Below are 23,535 nucleotides of genomic sequence, written 5' to 3' on the forward strand. Positions count from 1 at the left end.
TCAGAAACCGCTCTTCTGAATGTTGTTAGCTCGTATTGTCAAAACTATTTTATTGTTTGTTGAAGGGCTGTTTGAGCTGGTAACCAAAAAAAAAAAAAAACAAAAGCAAAAAATTCACAACTTGTTCTTTTCACATCACCAGATCTATTTATTACTTTTTAACTTTTTAAATAGATAGCTTTAAAGTATCTGTACATAAAGCGAAGCTTGAGAGTACTTTTAACACTTTTTCTCGACAACACTCTTCAGCAATTAAAACGGTAACCCTAGCATGTTTTTATCATTCCAAACAAATAAAATACATGCAGAAAAAGAACACTTCACTCATATAATATCCATCCATCCATTTTCTTTGCCGCTTATCCTCACAAGGGTCGCATGTCGACACCGAACGCGGCGTAACTGCGCTGGAAAGGGTTGACGAAACTTTGACCGCCCAGGGGCGGTGTGGATTTGCTGCTGACAAGCACATTCGTCGTGAAATCAAGCTTCTGTCGCCCGATGAACAGCGACAAACACCGCCTCGATGACACAATTGCTGACGTCTGCCCGGACTGTGGCACCGGGCCACACGACACGCAGCACCCGTTCAACTGCCCGGCGCGCCCTACTATGTTCACGGCAGAAGATCTATGGCGGTGACGGGGCGGCTGCTTTCCTACGGCTATAGCGCTTTCACACGATTGTCTACGTCGACGCAGCAACACTGTCACGCTGGCTATCACAACAACAACAAGGGTCGCAGGAGTGCTGGAGCCTATCCCAGCTGTCATCGGGGAGGAGGGAAGGGTACTCCCTGAACAGGTTGCCAGCCAATCACAGCACTCATATAATATAATAATATAACCCAAGTAATATCATTTATGTAGACCACCTAGTCTAAATTTAAAATGAACAAGAAAAGTCTCACAATCATGTGAAAAGCTACCAAAACTGACTGAGCTGTTGCGCAGTGAGGAGGATTCTGCCAGTATCTCTATGATCAATATTTTGGGATGTTTTCAGGATAACAAATGCATTTTAGCGCATTGATTAGAAGTATGTCTGAAACATACAAGGAATTTATCTCCGGTAGTTGGAGGTCTAGTATGACATACAGTACATGATGAGAGACTTGAGACATAAAGACATTGTGCTAAAAGAATGTCTAAATATGTCACTTTCTTCACCTCCAGTTGTTCATCAAAGTTTTTGAAAATTTAATGAGGCAAAATGGTAAAACCATGTTTATTGGTCACATTGCAAGTGCATCAACAAGTAACAACAGACGGTTTGACTTCAAGTGTTTTAGAATCATGTGCTAGCAGTGAGCCTTTGGCAAGTGGTGACCGCACTGGCTTGTACCATCCTCTGCTACAACTGCTGCATATGAGTAGAAGATTGATTCTAATTCAATAGAAAGCAAATAAAAAGTCGCTTAGTGGAACATTTGTCCTACTTATGCTAAGCAGGCATGGTAAAATATGTTCTTATGCATACACAACAGTGAACATATCTTCAATAGTGTATATGGAACAACCCAGAAGCAAAATCAGATATGATCTGTGGGATTTTTAAGTAGCAGATTTTAAAACACCTAATGCTCATACGATATTGCACATGGTCATAACGCATACCGCATGTTAATGCTCCATTTACGGTTCTATGCTACATCTCATACTATGCAGGGTTAGTCATCTTTTTTTTTTTTCACTTTTAAAGATGTTTTGTCAATTCTCACTGGAATACTGTCACACATGTAGGAGGAACTCTATTCAAAAGAAATATTCTCAAGATAATTGGGAAAATAGTAAAAGGAACTAACCACAGTTCGAAAGCAGTCAAAATCTCAGTGACTATAATTGCACGGAAAGTAGTTTTACACAAGACACAACAAAACTTTGATTCAAAACAGTATCCCTCCATCCATTTTCTACACTGTTCCCCCTTGTTAGGGTACATGGGCAATTTAAAGTTGTCAAATATCATGAGAAGAAGCACATCATACAGTATTTGAGATGTGGGGAAAAAGAAAAGATGAAGAAAACCAACGGGGAGTGCTGTCTTTTTAAGAACATCTGACCCAAAATATGTGAAAATAATATGCAGTCCGACTAGGTTAATCGAGGCCATTATCAGCTGGGTCTTTAATGTTCAATGACTATTATTTTACTCTACGTCAGAACAAGAACTCAAATGGCAATTACTGATCTGTGATAGTGTATTGTAATTTATCATGAATAATATATGCATGTAATGTGTGTGCGTGCGAGTGTGTGTGCATGTGAGCATGTGCGTGCGTGCGTGTGTGTGTGTGTGTGTGTGTGTGTGTGAGTGTGTGTGTGTGTGTGTGTGTGTGTGTGTGTGTGTGTGTGGTGTGTGTGTGTGTGGTGTGTGTGTGTGTGTGTGTGTGTGTGTGTGTGTGTGTGTGTGCGTGTATCACGATGGCGCATCTGGTTATATCGCTGGCTTCACAGTTCCGAGGTCCAGGGTTCAATCCCGGCCCTGCCTGTGTAGAGTTTGCATGTTCTCCCCGTGCCTGTGTGGGTTTTACCCGGGCTCTCTTGTTTCCTCCCACATCCCAAAAACATGCAACATTAATTGAAAACTCGAAATTGCCCCTAGGTGTGATTGTGAGTATGACTGTTGTCTGACTTAATGTGCACAGCCATTGACTGCCTGAACCGCCTCCTGCCCGATGACAGCTGGGTTGGTTCCAGCACTCCCACAACCCTTGTGAACATAAGCAGCTCGGAAAATGGATAGATGGACTTCATGTTTTGATGATATGGGTAGAAGCAAAGTTATGCATTGTAAAATTCCATTTTACATTGGTAGAAGGGATTTCCAGACCTTGGAGGTCAACTTTGGGGGTTCGTATTATATATTGTCATGTTCCTGCCGGACCAGCACTGGCTGGGCGGGTCCCAGCACACCGGCGCTGATTAGGAGGCGCACACCTGCGCCTCATCCTTGTTGAGTAACCGCTGTATTTATAGGACCCAGGGGATGACTAGTCTTCGTCAGATCGTCGCAACTCATGCCCTGTTCCTGCACTCCCGTATTCTTGATCGTGAACCCTGGTGTACCGACCTCTTCCTGTCCTCCGACCGACCCCGTAAGCTTGATGTCTTTGATATTCCTGCCTTCTCTGATGGATCTCCCGTGTACCAACCCCTGCCTGCCTGTGGACCTGCTCTTCACGCCCGACGTCCTGACTACTGCTGCTCCACTTGACTGTCTGCCTGATCCCTGACTTTGGACCAAATAAACAATTTTCCCAAACTGCCTCTGCGTCTCCAGAGTCCTGCATTTGGGTCCTCCTCTGCATCAATGGGTCGTGACATACATGGGTCTGCATGATACATGAGAAATTATGGTAACTCAGCATCAGTTTTTGGAGGTTTTTTTTGACAGCAACTTATGACTTATATTTTGTATTGTTGACTAATACTGTTTTCTTTTTTCCGGTAACGATCTTAATGTGGTAAAACAAAGAAGAACTATCTACTTAATGCTGCTTTTAAGACTGTAAGACTACTTACAATGTCCTTCATATGCTCTTGCAGTAGATTACAATGATCGAGGCTGACCAACATTCCCATTTAGCTTCACTTAGCTTATAGTTGCTCGGCAATATATCTGACATTTGATGTAAAATCATTCAGTTATTTTCATGTTTGATAAAGTCATACAATTTGTGTATCCACAGTATATGTCAATTCACAGTGCACATTACGACACAAGGACAAAGACTCACCTTCCTCTCTTTATCTCCATACTCAAGGCCCAGTGTATCCATGGCACGGACGATGGCAGCCAGCGATTGGATGGTGTTGCTGTAAACAACAGGCTTGTACTGCTTTACATCATCACCGGAGAAACCGTCTTCGTGGATGATCCTTAACACAAATGTAAACAAAAATTGTCAGTGGCAACATAAATCAAATGCCCACATTGATTAAAAAGCCTACATGCAATATTATTTCAACGGTAATGAAAATTTCAGGATCTATACTATTTATTCGGATCATACAAAAGGGCTGGGGTCATGAATACAATAACACAATAATAAGAAGAAGTGAGAGCAGCATGAGTGGCTTGGAACAATTAGAAAAACAGCCAAGAGGAAGAATCGCGAGATGACATTTAACCACAGCAGCAGCAGTGTCCTGGCCTGTTGTTTTAAATGTCAAGCAATCTTTCCCTTCCAGTAAAGGCAGACAGTCAAAAGACAGTTTTCCAGGCAAACAGAGATGGCAAACAGACAGAGCGGATGCAACTAATCGGATAAACTCAAATAGGCAGAGTCAGGCCTTTAACTCAAAAAGTGGGATCTAGGACACAATGCAAGCATACATACAAATTTGGATATAGAGGTGGTTTACAAAACATGTTTCTTCTAGCCCTGTTTACATCACTATTTATTAAAACAAAGATTTGTCCAAACCACCTTCCGCATTAAGGACAGTCATGGATGAGTCAATAAGTGTCATTCCAGATGATGAGTGTCAATGTCAAGTCGTCAAATCAAGTTACAATCAAACTGAATGTGACACTGGAAGAAAATATGGCTGTGTGCAGTGCTGTTTCAAACATGGTAATATTAGTTGGAATCTTAATCATTGTAAAGCATCATAAATTCTGTATGGTCTTTAAAGATTACATTATTAGATTACAAAACAGTACATTTACTACTTCAGTCATACAATCGAGCCATCCCGCAATCCATGTTCTATATCTTTGACTTCAGTACTGTGGAATACCTGATTTTTAATCCATATAATCGTATTCAAATTCGAACAGAATACTTTCACCTCACACCCGGTTCATGCATAGTCTGACTAAGTCTAAATTAACAGCACAATGATCATAATCACTCATGTGGGCTTCAGACTCTCTAGAGTCTAGAGAGTTTTCTAGAGTCTAGAAAATATCAGTTTTCTAACTGATCCAAAACCATTCCTTTGTAATTTAATACAATGTAATTCAATACATACTCTGTATTGTTATTATTATTGTTACACTGTTATTTTTTGTTTTCTCTTTCAATGAGGGTGTGATTAATTATGTGTGGTACAATCACAACCCATCTAAAGCCATCTTTTCTCAAAAGTACAATAATTCTTCCTGTCAGGGTCAAGTGAACCCAGGACAATATTTTGGATCATATTAAACAGCCATGTAAGCACTCAAAATTATTCAAATTTTAAATTGTTCCATTGTCTCAATGGTAGTTACAAGATAGAATTAAATATACCAAATTCTGCGGCTATTGAATGAGAGTTGAAAGTAACCTCGCATCATTAAAAAAGGGGTTTTAATAGTATCTTAACATGCCTTCCCTCTACACGAGCAGTGACAAAGAGACAGACCATTTCGAGGAAGCAACGGCCTAAATGTTGTGTGTGCGTGAGAATCTGGCCTGCTGATGTGAGTTTTCATGCATGAGGACCTTTTCTCATTAGCCACTCTTCAAGCCCTTCTGTCAGCAAAGAACTGCATGTGCAAGTTTCAATGTGTGTGTCTACATCTTCCCTTTGCCTTGACATAATCTGCACAGTGACCTGTAACATAGTTGAATTTCACACTGAGCCAGACAGATGGACATACGTGCTGACATATGGGCAATTTAACCAAGATGTTACACCATGATAGTCAACCTTAGGCAAGTGAATCTATTTGTGGGGAAATGAGTGTACCATATTTTCACAACAGGATGGTAAAGGGGCGCTCCCCACAAAGTCTAAAATGCCACTATGTGTTTTGTGCTAAACTAGACCATTTTGGCTAAGGACCCCCCAAAATGGCACCTACGAAGAGACATGCTTACAAAGCTGTTTAAACTGCAAGCTATCAGTGACGGGGAGAAACATGGGAATCGAGCAGCCGTGAGAGAATTCATGATGCTAGAGTGGAAAAAGCAGAAAAACGAGCTTCGCCAAGTCAAGTAGACCAGTGATTCACAAACAGTGTGCCGAGGTACATTATTGTGCCGTCAGCACTCTTCAGGTCTGCCATGGGAAGTTATCCAGTTTTATCTAATTGGTAAAAAAAACATGAATTCCAAGAAATATGTATCTTTATTCATCTATTTGTGCCAGTGAGGCACAATGACAGAGAGAACAAAAAAAAATAAATCCTCTTCTATTAGATGGCAGGAAGTACATACAGTAATTAATTGATCCATTTTTGGTTAAATTTAATTTTGTTGGTGTGCCGTGGGATTTTTTAATTGTAAAATATGTGACTTGGATCTATAAAGGTTGGAAATCACTGAAGTAGACAAAGCTGAGTTTCCGTCGAAACACAGCAAAGTCACCCCACTTGGAAGAACAACTCGAGCAATGGATTAATGATCAAAACACAAACAACCGAAGTGAAAAAAAAGGACAGGAAATAAACTCAGAGCTTTCTATAATTCCAGCAAGCTTGATGAAGCAACTTCAACAGCTGGACATCAGTGTAAACTGGGTGTACAAAGTGAAGTTGTGAGTGGCGTGGGAGCGATGATGACATATGGCAAACAGAGCTTTTTTAAGAGGCAGCGCCGGGCGAGTTACGCCAAAATTTTTTAATAGATTGTGGATGCTTGGGCTAACGTGTCTGTTTCAACTATTGTTCGAAAAGCAAACCTGATATCTGAGGAGTCACATGGTAACAAGAGTGACAATGACGAGTGGGAAGCTCATGTATTTGATGGAATATAACATGTAAAAGTAATGTGAGTACGTAAATTATTAAATCTTCAATAAAGTAAAACCAAACTCAGTTTTGCTCCCGGTTAATTTTTAAATAGCGTGCATGAATGTTACCATATGTTTAACTTCAGAAAAACAGCGTCAGTAAATATAGTTCGGTGATACATCCGATTGCAATTTAATACACTATTATGCAAATTAAAAGACATTTGTCAACTACACCCAGAAACGCCGCCTGCTTCTCTTGGCCCAAGGTCATCTAAGATGGGCTGATGCAAAGTGTAGAAGTTTTCGATGGGCCTAAAAATCTACTTTTCAAGCTGTTTTTGGAAATTGAAAACCTTTTCTTCACCAATTTCTTCCTTCCACTCAGGTCTTCTATGTTGTCTCATCAATTTGTTTGTATTTAGTTCCGTGGTTTCTGACTGTGTTTGTGGGTTCGTTGTCATATGTCGGTTCTGTAAGTCATGTCACAAGTAATACACTGAAGAAAATAAGTATTTGAACACCCTGCTATATTGCTAGTTCTCTCACTTAGAAATCATGGAGGGTTCTGAAATTTTCATTGTAGGCGCATGTCCACTGTGAGAGAGATAATCTAAACGAAAAATCCAGAAATCACAATGAATGATTTTTTTAAACGATTTATTTGTGTGATACAGCAGCAAATAAGTATTTAAACACATGTATATCAGCTAGAATTCTGACCCTCAAAGACCTGTTAGTCCACCTTTAAAAGTCCACCTCACTCCATGTATTATCCTGAATCAGATGCACCTGTGTTAGGTTGTTCGCTGTATAAAGACACCTGTCCAACCCATACAACCAGTAAGACTTGAACTTGTAACATGGCCAAGACCAAAGAGCTGTCCAAAGACACCAGAGACAAAATTGTACAACTCCACATGGCTGGAAAGAGCTACAGAGAAATTGCCAAGCAGCTTGATGAAAAAAGGTCCACTATTGGAGCAATCATTAGAAAGTGGAAAAAGCTAAACATGACAGTCAATCTCAATAGGAGTGGAGCCCCATACAAGATATCACCTCATAGGGTCTCAATGATCCTTAGAAAGTTGAGGAATCAGCGTTTCCAAGGTGACTGTTGGTAATACACTAAGACGTCATGGTTTGAAATCATGCATGGCACGGAAGGTTCCCCTGCTAAAAACCAGCACATGTCAAGGCCCGTCTTAAGTTTGCCAATGACCATTTGGATGATACAGAGGAGTCATGGGAGGAGGTTTTGTGGTCAGATGAGACCAAAATGGAACTTTTTGGTTATAATTTCACTAACTGTGTCTGGAGGAAGACGAATGATGAGTTCCATCCCAAGAACACCATCCCTACTGTGAAGCATGGGGGTGGTAGCATCATCCTTTGGGGGTGTTTTTCTGCACAGGAGACAGGACGACTTCACTGTATTAAGGAGTGGATGAACAACCTCTTTCCCTCAGTCAGAGCATTGAAGATGGGTCGTGGCTGGGTCTTTCAACATTACAATGGCTTGAAAAATACAGCCAGGAAAACCAAGGAGTGGCTCCGTAAGAAGCATATCAAGGTTCTGCCATGGCCTAGCCAGTCTCCAGACCTAAACTCAGTAGAAAATCTTTGGAGAGAGCTGAAATGCCGTGTTTCTCAGCGACAGCCCAGAAACCTGTTTGATCTAGAGAAGATCTGTGTGGAGGAGTGGGCAAAAATCCCTCCTGCAGTGTGTGCAAAACTGGTAAACAACTACAGGAAAAGTTTGACCTCTGTAATTGCAAACAGAGGCTACTGTACCCATAATTAACCTTGTTTTTCTCAGGTGTTCAAATACTTATTTGCAGCTGTATCACACAAATAAATCATTCAAAAAATTATCCATTGTGATGTCTGGGTTTTTATTTTTAGATTATCTCTCTCACAGTGGACATGCACCTGAAAATTTCAGACCACTCCATGAGTTCTAAGTGGGAGAACTTGCAATATAGCAGTGTGTTCAAATACTTACTTTCTTCACTGTACAAGAATCGCCCATGAAGTCCCGAAAAAATAAAATGTGCTGAAGAGGCAACAATTTGCCAAATAACACATCAACTAGCCTAAAGAGAAATGGAGGAACATTTTGTGGACTGATGAGAATAAAATTGTTCTTTCTGGGTCAATGGGCCACAGACAGTTTGTGAGACAACCGCTAAACTCTGATTTCAAGGCACAGTACACAGTGAAGACAGTGAAACACGCTTGTGCAAGCATCATGATATCTTTATGTTGTCTGCTCCATCACTGCCTGGTGTTTCCACGACACGCAGTTTGCCTCTTGATGCATCACATTGTTTAAGCACATCATAGAAAAAGAGCATTAAAAGCAAACAAGAGAGCCAATATGAGATAACTTTATATCCAATTAATCCAACACCTTGTAGGTTCCTCTCGTGGTGGTAAGTACATTGTCCATGATTTTATTTATACAGTTCGCCACCCCAGGTCTTACCTCCCTTGACAAAAGCTCCCGCCGCTCGGTAACATGCTAGCCGGTTGACCTGAAGGGGATTGTCTGGAACACAGCTGTTAAGCCATGTTTCGAAAAACACATTACTCTCTGAGAGTCTTACAAGGGAGAGCGGAGTCGTCCAATGTAATCCAGGTTCTTGTCCAGAGAGCACAAGTTGGCTAACATGATGATGGGAATTGTCAGCTTGTGTTAGCCACTAGCGTTGCTCGGAACCTCCATGCTTTCCCCGCTTTGCTACCTCCTTTGGCATTCGTGGCTTCTCTACTGTGGGTGCAAAGGAGGAGTGGGGTCAGAGTTATTGTAGGGACCCAGACAAGACTGCAGTTCTGCAGCTGCTCGGTGAGAGTAGGCATTTAACTTTGTAAAAGTAGCTCTGCCAATGTCGGGCAGAAACGTACAACTATATCTGCCCCTTGGAAATGTAGACTTGACATAGACTGACTCAAACATTCTGTCATATAAGAGGAAAGACACGAAAACACTGTTCAGTCGGTAGAGAGAAAAGCTGCTACGTATACATATGCCACCATTATGGATGTAAGGTGGTTCATATTACTTCAGTTTCCTGTTGTGATTTATTTTTATGTTTTCCTGTCATCCCAGTCTGCTCATCATGTTTTTGCATGTCAATCCCTGCCCCTCATGGGTCTCATTCAATAAACTCTCTCCAGCCACTCACTCCAGGTGTGACTCATTGTCTGTATTTACTTTCGGGTTTTTCATTTTGTCAGTCTCTGAGCATTGTCATTGCCTATCTTGTCATGTCTTGTGCTAAGTGTGTTCCCCATGTACATTTATTTGTATGCCAGTTGTTTTGTATTTTACATTATGCATACTTCATTCCTGCTAAACCATAGCTTGGTTTACTGTTTTTGTAATGAATACTTTTTTAAGATTACCTTCAACTCCTGCCTTCCTTTTCTGCACTTCTGTTGAGGACCCATAACCTCAATACTGTATCACAATGAAAACCCCAAGTTAACGGATTATTCATTATTAATGTACTCCATGTGGTTGAACTTCACATCAAACTACTGAGTATTTCTAATGATTTTACTGAGGCGCCTGTCTAGGTAGTGCAAGGACAACAATCTCCACCAGAACAGAACAGAGAAGACTAGGAAGATCATAGAGGAGAGCCCACATCCAGTATCCCCTGCTAACCGACGGTGGCGCAGGAGAGTGGATGAGCAGCACCAAATTCCTGGGCGTGTACACATCTCCAAAGACCTGTCCTGGACCACAAACATCACAGCACTGGCTAAAAAGGCTCAACCGCGGCTCTACTTCCTGTGGAAACTGAGAAGAGGTAGAGCCCCCCCGCATCATGATCTATTACAGCGGGATGATCGAGAGCATCCTGTGCACCAGGATCACCATGTGGTACGGCGCGCCTGCACCACCTCAAGCTACAAAAGCCTGCAAAACACTATGAGAGCAGCTGAGAGGATCTCCAGCCTCCATCCAGGATATTTATGACACCCGCCTCACCCGCAAGGCCACCAGGATCGCTCGTGACCCCACTCACACATCCCAATGCCTCTTCAAATTGCTTCCATCAGAGATGAGACTCCAGAGGCTTTGGGGCAAATCCAGCAGGGTCAAAGACAGTTTTTTCCACTAGACAGTCAGGATGGTTTGTCGCTATTATTATTTTCCCTCCCTGGCACCCACCACCAAATTAAGCATTTTTAAGCGCAGTATTTGCCCTGCCCTGACAGCACTGAGGACATTTCCACTGATTGCAGCTCTTGTTAAATTAAACAAATTGACCATATTGGTTATATTCTCTATAATATAATGCATCCATCCATCCATCCATCCATTTTCTGAACCGCTTATCGTCACGAGGGTTGCAGGTTGCCGATCCTAGCTGTCATCGGGCAGGAGGCAGGGTATGCCCTGAACTGGCTGCCAGCCAATCGCAGGGCACAGAGAGACTGACAACAGTTGCACTCAGAATCACGACTAGGGGCAATTTAGAGTCTCCAATTAATGCACGTTTTTGGGAAGTGGGTGGAAACCGGAGTGCCAGGAGAAAACCCACACAGGCATGGGGACAACATTCAAACTCCACACAAGAGGGGCCGCGATTTCAACACCAGCCCTCAGAACTGTAAGGCCAACGCTCTAGAGTTGCTCCACCGGGCTGCCTAGTATAATGCACAAGCTACATGTTTTAGACAGACAAGTTTATATTTATGTTTATTTCTTTTTTACTTTTACCTCATTATAGCACAGCAGGTCTTAGAGGAATGCTACTTCTGGTATGTTGTATGTGATGTAAGTTTTACACATCTTACAAAGTTACTTGAACATGAACTTGAGTTATGAAATACTGTAATGCTGATTGAAATAGCCCCAAATTTAAATATCAAACAAATTAATAACATCAATTTCTCTTTAGAGGTGCTGATTTACTTATCAGAAGTTTTCTCTCATGCAAAAAAATAAAACATGCCTTATCAAAAACATGACTGCTTCTCTCCACTCTATTTCCAATTATCCCCTCTACTCTTATTTTTATCGTCACACCTGCTCATATGAAGACACACACAAGAACATTGCCTACACACTGCACTGCAATTACGTACTTATCTTGATTCTGTTCTGCATTGTCATTTGACACCGTTGTTTGCCCTAATACAACCACACACAACTCTTTGAGGTTGGCTCTTTATCACTGTGGTGCACATCCACTGCTTCGGCAGTCTTTTGTCCACAGAGGCTCTTTGTGACAAAGTGCATGCTGACCAACTCTTGTCAACACTTCTGGACAATGTTACTGACACATTTCATGGGTGTCCGTGGCGGAGAATTCATGTTAATGGGCAGAAGCCTGATTATGGTAGAACCAGAATCATTACAAAAGAATCTATAAATATACAGAAGTTTCAGTAATAGAGCCCTTGGCCCCGATCAACTCAAATAAACTAATATGCGTTGTTTGAAATGCCTCTGAAACTTATCATTTGGCATGAGTCACTGGCATCACACATTAAGGTCAAGCAGCAACATCCTGACGGCACCTACTGTACTTTCACCAACAATCCTCTGTGCTCTGAGCGCAGCATCTATTTTTTTAAACACTAAAAACTCATTTTTAACAAAATATTTCTGAGGCTGTAGAGTGGGTGTGGGTAGAGAACGTTTTAGGTTTGGGCTGTGCCATTTTCCATCTGTTCAGCAGAGGGTACGGCAATGTTTAACAAAAACCTACTAAGCAGAAAAAGATCTTTCATATGAAAAAAGAAATTACTACCTGGGTATGTACAAGTAGACAATATCCTGTCAATGTTGATGAGCTCACAATGACAACAATTCTAATACCATAGACAAAAAAATCCTGATTCTCTATAAAATTTAAATAAAATTTTAGTACTGTACAGGAAAAAAAGACAGGTGAAAAAAGTATATAAAATGATATATGCCATTCATACCCACAAGGCTGTCTGCAAAAATAGCTGAATTGTTTTTCTAAGACCTCCACTTTATGCCAAGTTAGTAAGTTAGATTCACATACACCACATTTGAGATGAGGGGAACTTGCATCTAGTACGTTATATACATTTCTTTACATAGCTGATCTGTGGAATATTGGTTTCGACCTGTGGAATAGCGATCTATTCAATGGTTCTATGATTTTGCTTGACATTGAACAGAAGAGTAGTGTGCATTCCAAAGTGTAACTTGCCATCAAACGTGACCCCCATCTCAAACTGCAGTCAGGTCGAGACCCTGGTTAGACTGATGGGCACTAGTCTGAGCTTTCCAGAGATAATAGCTGATGGTTTGTACAGTAGTCGAGTAGAGATGTACTGAAGGACTCTCTGGAACAGCACTGTAGAAGGCATAATGTTGTGAAACAGTTTGTTGATGGGTAAATTCACATATCAATATTGAGGGAACCACAACATTGACCACAATAAAATCATACCCAGATACTAGGAAACAGTGTATTGATTATAAGCATAGCAGACTTTATATGGATGGCTGTGTTTGTTTGTTGTTGGTTTTTTTAACTTTTAAAGTTGTAAAACATAACTCGATTAAAGGTCTACCAACACGTATGGCATGATTTTTAGTATGTTTTTAATTAAAAAAAGGCGGCCGGAATGGACCCATCTGTTTTTTCACCACACGTCATGATGTTGTCGTACATGGATTTTTGTATCACCTGCTATGAAAATCACCTCGAGGCATTCGTTTTGGAGAAGAAGCAGGAAGTGACGTTTTTTCCAGATGCCCACGCTGGCAGGTTCATGTGTTTATACCAGTTTTACCGGTGGGAAAGTAGCAGATTTTTTCCTGCGTGTTAACCAAAATTCAGTCTTGTTGTATTGCTGGATATTCCTCGAACACTCGGGAGGATGGATGCACTCTTCATACGTTTCCAACAGACCCGGTTTGTCGTGACAAATAGATAGGACAGGTGCAAAGGACGAGAGCTTCGTGGGTTCCAAATGACAGGTAGGTGTGTGTATAGAGCTATTTAAAAAAAATAGTTGGGGGGTACGACGTAATCCTCTCAGAAGCAACAAAATCCGCGTCATAATAACTGAATAAAGTACGTAAGTCAGGGGTGCTAAATGTGTCCATGTGCATGGCCGCGGCATTGTTGTCGCTCGCTGGTCGGACGAGGAGGTGGTTTGGCCACGTGCGGGAGGAGAAAGGAATTCTCCCCTACACTGGTTACTTCGCAAGGCATGGGTCCTCCTGAGTACGCTACAAACAGTCATACATACTATCGGGGAGTCTGTTGTTAGTTACAAGTGATCTGCATATCATCTAAATATGGCTCGAAATGATAGGGTAGTATTGTCCCGGTCACTTCACTCGATTGTGAGGTGTTCTCTTCTTCGAAAAGAGCTTTCATGTCAGAAGGGGCGTCGGAAAAATCTGAAAGTCTCTGTTGTTCGTCTCCCATAGCAGGTGGCACAGCGTGTTCTCAATGACGACTGTCCCAGTTTGACAGCTGTAAATGACGTAGTTCGCAATATGGCTACCACTGGGATGTCAAGTGAGACTTTGAAAACTTTGCGCATGAATGACACGCTCTCCGCTCATTTTTTTTGTATAGACATTGAAACGAATAATATTAGATGTGATTTTCATAATAATATCAATGTTACAATGTATATATGGATGTCGGTAGACCTTTAGGTTTGTCTATGACGTCACAGGAGATTAAGGTAGTTTGCGCAAGTGTGTTGTTCCCCCCCCCCCCCCATGAGTTACAACCCAGTTTTCATGATACCACAAGGACTATCTCTCCATCCATCCATTTTCAGAGGCGCTTATCCTCACGAGGGTCACGGGAGTACTGGTATGATTGTGAGTGCGACTGTTGCAATTGGTTGGCAACCAGTTCAGGGTGTACCCTGTCTCCTGCCCGATGACAGCTGGGATTGGCTCCAGCGCTCCTGCAACCCTAGTGAGGATAAGCAGCTCAGAAAGTGGATGGATGGATGTATATGATGTTGTTGTGGCTGCACGGTGGCATAGCTGTAGAACGTTGGCCTCACAGTTCTGAGGGTTGAAATCCTGGTCCCTTATGTGTGGGCTTTGCATGTTCTTCCCGTGCCTGTGTTGTTTTTCTCTGGGCACTTTGGTTTCCGCTCAGATGCCCAAAACATGCATAAACTGGAAATTCTAAATTGGCCCTAGGTGTGATTGTGAGTGCGGTTAGGGTTTTTTTTATTTTCAAGTCAACCTGCATTTTCTTGCTGCTGATATTTCCAACTTGGAAAATATCAGAGGAGGTTGTTCTTTTAACTCTCTCTGTTGTTCTTTTAACTGTTACTTACTTCTACTTCTTGTAAAACTATTCCATTGCAATCCAGGCGTGAGTTTCTCCTTGAAATATATTGTGGTGTTTTATGGGAAAATTGCGTAAAAAAAAATCAAGCAATGAAGTTACAAAAGAAATATATATCCACTTAGATGTAATCCCTCTGAAGTGGCCTTCTATGCCTTGCCTTCATTCATCCATCCATAGAACCAATTTCAATTACTTATCCAATGTCTCTGCGGGCAGCAGCGTTAGCAGGGATGCCAAGACTTTCTTCTCCTTCTTCTTTTTTTTTTCAGCTTGTCCCGTTAGGGGTCGCCACAGCGTGTCATCTTTTTCCATCTAAGCCTATCTCCCTCTCTAACGCCCACTGTCCTCATGTCCTCCCTCACAACATCCATCAACCTTTTCTTTGGTCTTCCTATCGCTCTTTTGCCTGGCAGCTCCATCCTCATCACCCTTCTACCAATGTACTGGCTCTCTCGTCTCTGAACATGTCCAAACCATCTCTCCAAGTCTGCTGTCTCTCACCTTGTCTCCCAAACATTCAACTTTGGCTGTCCCTCTAATGAGCTCATTTTTCATCCTATCCAACCTGTTCACACCAAGCGAGAACCTCAGCATCTTCATTTCTGCTACCTCAAGTTCTGCTTCCTGTTGTTTCTTCTCCCCATTCACTTAATGCCTCTCTTATGGGGGGGGAATCCTGAGGTGTACCTAAACCACCCAACACAGTTCCTCCAGCACTTCCTGGGATATCCCCAGGGTCTCCCCCTGGTCGGATGCACTCAGAACACTTCATCAGGGAAACGTCCACAAGGCATGCTAATCATGTGCCCCTCGATGCGGAGGACCAGCGGGTCTAATGTGAACCCCACCCAGATGATCAAGTTTCTCACCCCGTCTCTAAGGGGGAGGTTGAAACCCTGTAGAGGAAACTCATTTTGGCCAGTTGTATCTAGGATCTTGTTCTTTTGGTCATGACCCAGAACACATGACCCTCGGTGAGTCAGCTGGTAAACTGAGAGCGTCATCTTTCAGATTAGCTTCAGCACAGTAGCCCAATATAAAGTCTGTATCACAGCAGATGCTGCACCGAGCTGCCTGTCAATCTCCTGTTCCATTCTTCCCTCACTTTCGAAAACGACTCCAAGATGCTTGAAATTCTCCATTTCTCCTGACCCTTTCCTGATGGAGGACCATGATCTCATATTTGATTGATTGATTGATTGATTGATTGATTGATTGATTGCCATCACAGGCACCTCACACTTGGCTGGGAACTGCTTCATCTTGAGTTGGGAATTAAGGCTTGATGAAGCCAACAAAACAACATAATCTACGAGAAGCAGGGATTGCCTTACCGAGGCCACCAAATCGCACTCGCTCTATGGCTCGGCTATAGCTAGAAATTTTGTCCATAAAAGTAATGAACAGGATCAGTGACAAGGGAACCTTGTTCAACCCTCACTGGAAACAAATCCAACTTATTGCCAGCAATGAGGACCAAACTCTAACATTGATTAAACAAGGACTGAAAAACCCATACCAGGACTCCCCAGGGGACACAGTCAAATGCCTTCTTCAAGTTCACAAAACACAAAACTGGTTGGGCGAACTCCCATGCAACCTTGAGGACCCTGACGAAGGTCAAGAGTTTGTCCACTGTTCCGTGGCCAGAACGTAAACCACACTGAATCTGAAACTTCCCGACAGACCCACTCCCCCGGCACCAGACCTTACCATGGAGGCTGAGGAATTTATTTGGGACACATCCTCCTAGCCCCCTTTTTAAAAGGGGGGCCACCACCCTGTTTACCAATCCAGAGGCACAGTCCCCAGTGTCCATGTGATGTAGCAGAGGCATGTCAACCAGGATAGCCCCACAGCATCCAGAGCCTTTAAGAACTGTGGGAGAATGTCATCCAGCCCGGGGTCTTGCCGCCAAGGAGCTTTTTAACCACCTCAGTGACCTTAACCCCAAATGTAAGAGAGTACGCCTCAGAGACCCTTGACTGTACTTGCTCAATTAAGGAGTTCTACTAAGGTAAGGTCTACTAAGTATTGTCTCCACCGTGTTGAGGTCAGCAGCACCCCATCCTCACTGTACACAGTGTTGATGGTGTACTGCTTCTCCCTACTGAGACGGTGGATGATGGACCATAACTACTTTGAGGCCATCTGGAAGTGTGGCCTCACTGAACACCTCCCATGCCCAGGTTTTTGCTTCAGCAACCACCAAAGCTGCATTCCACTTGGCCAACCGGTACCCATCATGTTGGTGGAATTGAGATGGTTCCATCATCAAAGTCATTGGGGATCATCCACATTTTCAAAATGGGTCTCCTTGATGACCCTATTGAGCTAGGGTAGGGAAAAAAAATCACAGAGACAAGTTGAGTATATAGGGAGGGTGTTTCAGAGCAGCAATCTTCTCCTTGGTCAGGAACTGTCAGATGCTTACAGCATTGTGAAAAGGTGCCTTTCCATAGTGAAGCAGCTGTGGTTGTGCCACAACCTCCTTGGCACTAAACAAAGCAAATCCCACAGGATCATTGTAGACATGCTCTTGATTGTCTTGCTCATATGGAGGAATGTTCAATGGCTACAGAAAGCTGAGGTTACAGTTATACCCACAATAATTGGCAGCTATGAAGTTGAAATACTAAATGTGTAATATCTCCAGAAGAAAATGAATTAAGTGAAACAACATTTTTCTTTGAGAGAACTTGTGAAACCGCAAATGATAACATTTTATGGACAGATGAAACAAAAACAGAGTTTTTTAGCAATGAACACAAATATTATGTTGACAGATGGTGCAATGAACCCTCTGAGAAAAAGAGCACCTTGTCAACAGTTAACTGTGGTGGAGGCGCAATAATACTCTGGGGCCGATTTGCTAAATCTGGTACTGGAGGCCTTAAATCGTATCACAGGTATCGCGAAATGCGAAAAAGAGATTTTGAGCGAACTGTCTGATGCAGCGACAGAAAACTAGGTTTGTGGTGAAGCGCAAGGGTCCTTAGGAATGACTGAAAAGAAAATAAATGGACTAACCAACAATGAGTCCTCATCTCAATCAAAGTGAAAATCTTTGGGGAAAGCTGAAATCTCCTACTAGGGCAAAGACCTCTGCAAATGTTCAACAGCTTGAACAAACTGCAATTGCAGAGTGGGAAAAAACACCACCTGAGTACTGTAAAACGCTTTATAGATGGATACAAGAAATATTTGGAGGTTGTCATTGCTCCCAAAGGGTGTTTAACCAAATATCAAGGAGGGGTGCCAATATTGCTGCAAGACGCTGGTTTCTGGTTTTTTTTTTTTTTTTCATTTGGAATTAAAAGATTTAAGTTGAAAAAAAAATATTCACCCCTTATTAAAAGATCCCGATGATATAGTATATATGTTATTGATGCAATTCCATTTATTTCTGAAGATAATATACATGTTTTAGAAAAAATGAAGGGGTGCCAATAATGGTCAGCATGACTGTAGCTTCCAGAGTGCTTACAGTGGATCAGAAAACTCATAGTATGTATTTGGGACACTAATTCTAGAATGTTTCTGACACACATTATTATAGTCTAACTCGTCTTTTTTGAGACACTTCTTTATAGAACATTGCTTTTATTTTTATATCCGTCCATCTATTTTCTGTACTGCTTATCCTCACTAGGGTCAGAGTTGTGGTGGAGCCTATCCCAGCTGAATCTGGGAGAAACTCAGGTTACACCCTGAACTAGTCACCATCCAATTGTAATGGGTACAAGATCTCATCTTCATCAGAGATATTTTATAACTCAGCCTAAAATAAATACAGCTCAAACTATCCATCCATCCATTATCCAATCTGCTCATCCTCACAAGGGTCACAGGAGACCTCGAGCTCCCAGCTAGCTTCTGGTGAAAGGCGGACTACACACTGAACTGGTCGCCAGTCAGTCACAGGGCAGATATCAACACCATCTCTGAGCAGGAATCGATCCCACGCTGCTCACACCAAAATTGGGTGTGTGTACCACTATACCATCAGTGACATTTTAGCTCTAGCTATTTAATTTTCATTAAAGGGCACAGTTATTTTTGACGTATAGCACCTGTGTATAACCTGTATCGATTGCTGAAGGATACCATTCGTCTCCTATCCCCAATGTTGTCATTTAATCACTTTCACAACTTTATAACAACCATTCACTTTCTGTCCCACATGTCAACATGTTATTTCAGAATACTACAGCATCCTAGCCACATTGTGTGCAAAAAGGTCCCTCTCCTGCTACATTGATATTTACATCTGGATTTTTCCAGTGCAGTATTTATTATTGTATAATTTACACAAACACAAGTGGTTACAAAAAACTATCCCAAATACAAGTAATAAGAATACTTCATCATTTTGTAATACTTTTTCTACAGTGGCATGCAGCTCAAGATGCACACACGGGCATAAACATCAAGACAGATAGAAAGGATTAATGATAATGTTTCAATATCACATAAGGTAAAACTGCATTAAAAATGACACTATCTCTGTTTTATTGGAGCATGTTGCAGTGGCTTTGTTCGTACCCTGTTCTTAATCCTCCACGCACTCGATCTTCCTGTCTTCTCTCATTATAGCATCTTGCTGTATAAATATCCATCCATTTTTATCCTTATCGCTTATTCTCACAAGGTTCGTGGGAGTGCTGGAACCTATCCAAGATAACTTCAGGCAAAATGCGAAATACTGGTATCCAGTCAGTTGCAGGCAAACAGAAATGCAGTCATACCTCTACTTACGAACATCTCTACTAATGAAATCTCCAGGTTATGAAAAGCCTCCCTGAAAGTTCAAGTTACGAAGGAAATTCAGAATATGAAAGGAAAAAAAATGACGCTGGATTCCACTGAACATAAACATCCTGTACTGTATCTTGATTTGAAAGTAGTGCGGTTGAGCTGCTCTCCCATTGGCTACTGCCAGAGCATCTTCCTGGCATCACATTGGCTAGGAGGGATGCCAATCTTTAGCCATGATGCAGTTCCTGTTTCTTGGTTTGTGTGGCGTGATAGAGCTTCACGACCATTGGCTATCATGTAGCAGCTTCCCGGAATCACATCCCTCCATTGGCTAGGAGGGACGTCAATCTTTACCTGTGATGCACATCCTGTATCTTTGTCACCGAATCCATTGCCATATGCTCGTGCACAGTCGCACTGTACAACGTCTTTGCGGATTTAATCATCTTTTTTCACCATGGGCCCCAAGAAATTGATGGCTAGTGCCAGTGTTAAGAAGACATGAGCTGTTTTGTCCATCAAAAGAAAACAAGAAAGTGTCAAGAAATATGGAAAAGGTGTGGATGTGGCCACATGCTTCTGCTGCTCCATGGGATTTTGAGATTGAAGTAGAGGTGGAACCTGAAGTTAGGAAATTGTTTCAATTGGGAAAGACTGAGGAGGACATTGACGAGATGGTTTCAGGAGCACCACGAGGATCTTTCAACGTTTAGGAGCACCACGAGGATCTTTTGACAGAGGAGCGAAAGGCTGGAGGCGATGCAACATACATCAATGCAGGAGCAGTTTGCGGCGTAGAGGAGAAGGCTCATTCCTATTACTATTATTATTGCTATTACTACTATTCCAACAGTTAGAATATAAGAAGTGTTGATGAAATTCCATGACATTTCCAAATTTGTTCAAAAGAATCATCCGAAATATAAATTAACTAGTCGGGCTATCGCTCACTTTGATGACGTTGCACATTGACCTTGCACATTTCCACAACATTATTAAAAGCCATCAAATGCTAACATCCTTGGAATGGTACTTCACAAAACATTGCAAGTTAACCTTAATGTTTGTTTTTGGGGTCAGGGGGCTTGAAACGGTTTACATGTAAAATGTGTTTCCACTTACAAAAGATCCAAGTTACAAAACGACTTGTTGAATGGATTAATTTCGTAAGTAGAAGTACCGTTGTCGTATAGTTTTATAGTCACTATACTCTGACAGGATTTCCAACAGTCTCCCCCTATTGTCTTAATCTTGCACCCCACACTATTCAATGTATATTTAATATACTCCTTAATCTGTTAGCACAGTCACACCGCTTCCTTATTATTGACAAATGAACAATAAAATGCTACCTCACTTCATATTTTACCATGCACGTAAAGGCACAGCCAGTTTGATTAACTGCTCATTGAAAACAACTGAACTATGTGACACACCTTGCCTACAAATTAAAATGTTTGTTCCAATTCTGCAGGATCAAATGCAAAACACAAACAAAAAATGTATTTGCAAATCATATAATTATGCTCTGTGTGAATGAAAACTCAGCATCCTAAGAATTCCTGTTGATGGATAACTCCTTAACATAAAATGATTTTGAATTTAGGCTTAACCTCTGGTAAGATCTGACCTCAGCCAAGGCTGAGGAACCTTTGTCTCCACCTACAAGATCTGAATTTTGTCATGGTGATTAATGCAAATCTAATTAGGCCATAGAAAATCAGATAAAATGTCTTATCTTGCAGGAGGGACAAAGGCAAAAACAAAAGAAGTATGACAATTTGCCATTTTTGCGTGTGTGTGTAATAAAGAGGAAAAAATGCTTGCTTGTTTAATAGGCCTGATTTTCAGTGCAAATCTATCCATGTTTCATCTCCACCACGTATCCAATTAACAGTCACAAGATGTTGAATCTCAAAAACATGTGAATGTGAAAATGTGAAAATATAGTTTTGAATGTCTAATAAGATACTACATGTGCATACTACCCATATGAAGGGTATGGTTTTTCATCTAAACACGTTTGGGTTTGTTTTGTTTTGTTGTTTCTTTCGCAAATCTGGTAATTTGGGCTTGGCTTTAATTTGATGTTGAGCCTTCAAAAGTATTGTGAACCAGTCATGGCATTTTCATTTGAGAGTTCAGCATCACTATGATGTCTTACAAGGAAAGGGGAACACACAAAAATAAGTTCTATTATATGCAATATGGATCATTTGATTACAAATAAAATTACAGTAATATCCAGCCAAGCAGTTATAAGGAAGCAGACATAAAGCCCGAGACTTTTCTCAATTGTCCTAGATGCAAGGTCAAACTGTAATTATTCAGTTCATCTCTCCTCCCTTGTGTCCAAGTCAGTTACTTACTTTAGAAGTTGAACTTGACAAAGAAAGAAAGCCCTGCTATATATTATCATAGTATACAAAGCTAAATGTGCACCATTACAATGTAATCAAAGCAATTAATTATTCTGAAATCAGTGTTTAAGAATCTTTTGGATTCCTGGGACGGACAGCAGTCTACCAGTATACCTACAATAAAAACATCAAGTATCAAATAATAATGACTCCGCTTTTTTCAATATTGCAATCCTTAAGTCCACAAGTCATACAGACAAACTAGCCGAGAAACAATCAAACAAAAAAAAAAAGAATCTGATTTTGGCTTTCAAAGTCGTTTGGTTTATGAACTTGACTGATTTATTGAGAAGTGTTTTCCAAGCACACTGGCTGCATCAGAATTGCTTTGCAACTCTCAATACTTAGTCGCAGTCACAAACTGATTCATAAACACCTTGCGATTGATTGGTTGAGGGTGTTGTCCGGTTTTCAGCATAGATCAGCTGGGATTGATTCCAGTTGCCCTGAACAGTATCAGAAGTATTGGAAATTGATGGACAGATACATGAATGATCACATGAAGCTTTATCAACTAATGAAAAACAGGCAACTTACCTTAGTTGCCGCACTGCATTATAAGGCGCACCTTCAATGAATCGCCTATTTTAAGACTATTTTCATATATTAGGTGCATAGAATACACGCTAAAGTAGAGACTGGGGTTACGTTATGCATCTATTAGATGGAGCTGCACTAAAGGCTCACTATTGATGCATATATAAGGTGCACTGGATTATAAGGCACAACGTCGGCTTTTGAGAAAATTGAAGGCCTTTATGTGCATCTTATAGTGCGTAAAATACGGTATTTGAACAAATTCCACTTTTTGTATGACATCCTACTGAACTATCATTACATAAAATGAAATGCGCACATGCTTTTCTGGATCTATGGCTGCTAACATGAGAAATGAAGAGAAATATGATGAAACGTCGTGCAATTCAAGGCAAGAGCACTGAAAGAAAATTAAAAAGACTTCTTAACATCCCTTGGTAATATCAAGACTTGACTTCAAGATAGTGTTGCCCTGCACTGCATCATGCAACGCAAAAACTTTTGGACTTTTGTAAAGCATTAAGAGTAATTTTAAGTGAATTAGACAATTTGTGTAGAATAAACTTGTGTTGGCTAAATTGAGCAGACTTTTTTTCCTAGCTTCTGTTCAGTTAGTTGATCATATTTAAGGTAATAAGGTTCTCTGCCCCCCACATCAAATGCATTTGGTAAAGCTCTACTCAAGTGTCTTATGCCACTCTTTTTTTTTTAAATTGTGATTGGTCACATCCCAAAAGCATCCATGGGATGAGGATGAGGATAAATGGTACTGAAAATAGATGGATGTGAACAGTACAATAACGTTGTTTAATCTGCACTTTTATA

At 41.2% G+C, this 23,535-nt stretch overlaps 1 protein-coding gene across 1 annotated transcript in view; it reads right to left on the reverse strand.

The window, feature by feature from the left end:
• Positions 1 to 23,535, reverse strand: part of gnao1a (guanine nucleotide binding protein (G protein), alpha activating activity polypeptide O, a) — a 128,507-nt gene that overhangs the window by 86,219 nt on the left and 18,753 nt on the right. The window contains exon 3 of the mRNA XM_061822275.1: positions 3,740 to 3,881. Coding sequence (XP_061678259.1) covers positions 3,740 to 3,881 — 142 coding nt within the window. The remainder of the gene's footprint in view (positions 1 to 3,739; positions 3,882 to 23,535) is intronic.

This window comes from Syngnathoides biaculeatus, chromosome 6, assembly GCF_019802595.1.
Source record: "Syngnathoides biaculeatus isolate LvHL_M chromosome 6, ASM1980259v1, whole genome shotgun sequence".
NCBI classification, from domain to species: domain Eukaryota; kingdom Metazoa; phylum Chordata; class Actinopteri; order Syngnathiformes; family Syngnathidae; genus Syngnathoides; species Syngnathoides biaculeatus.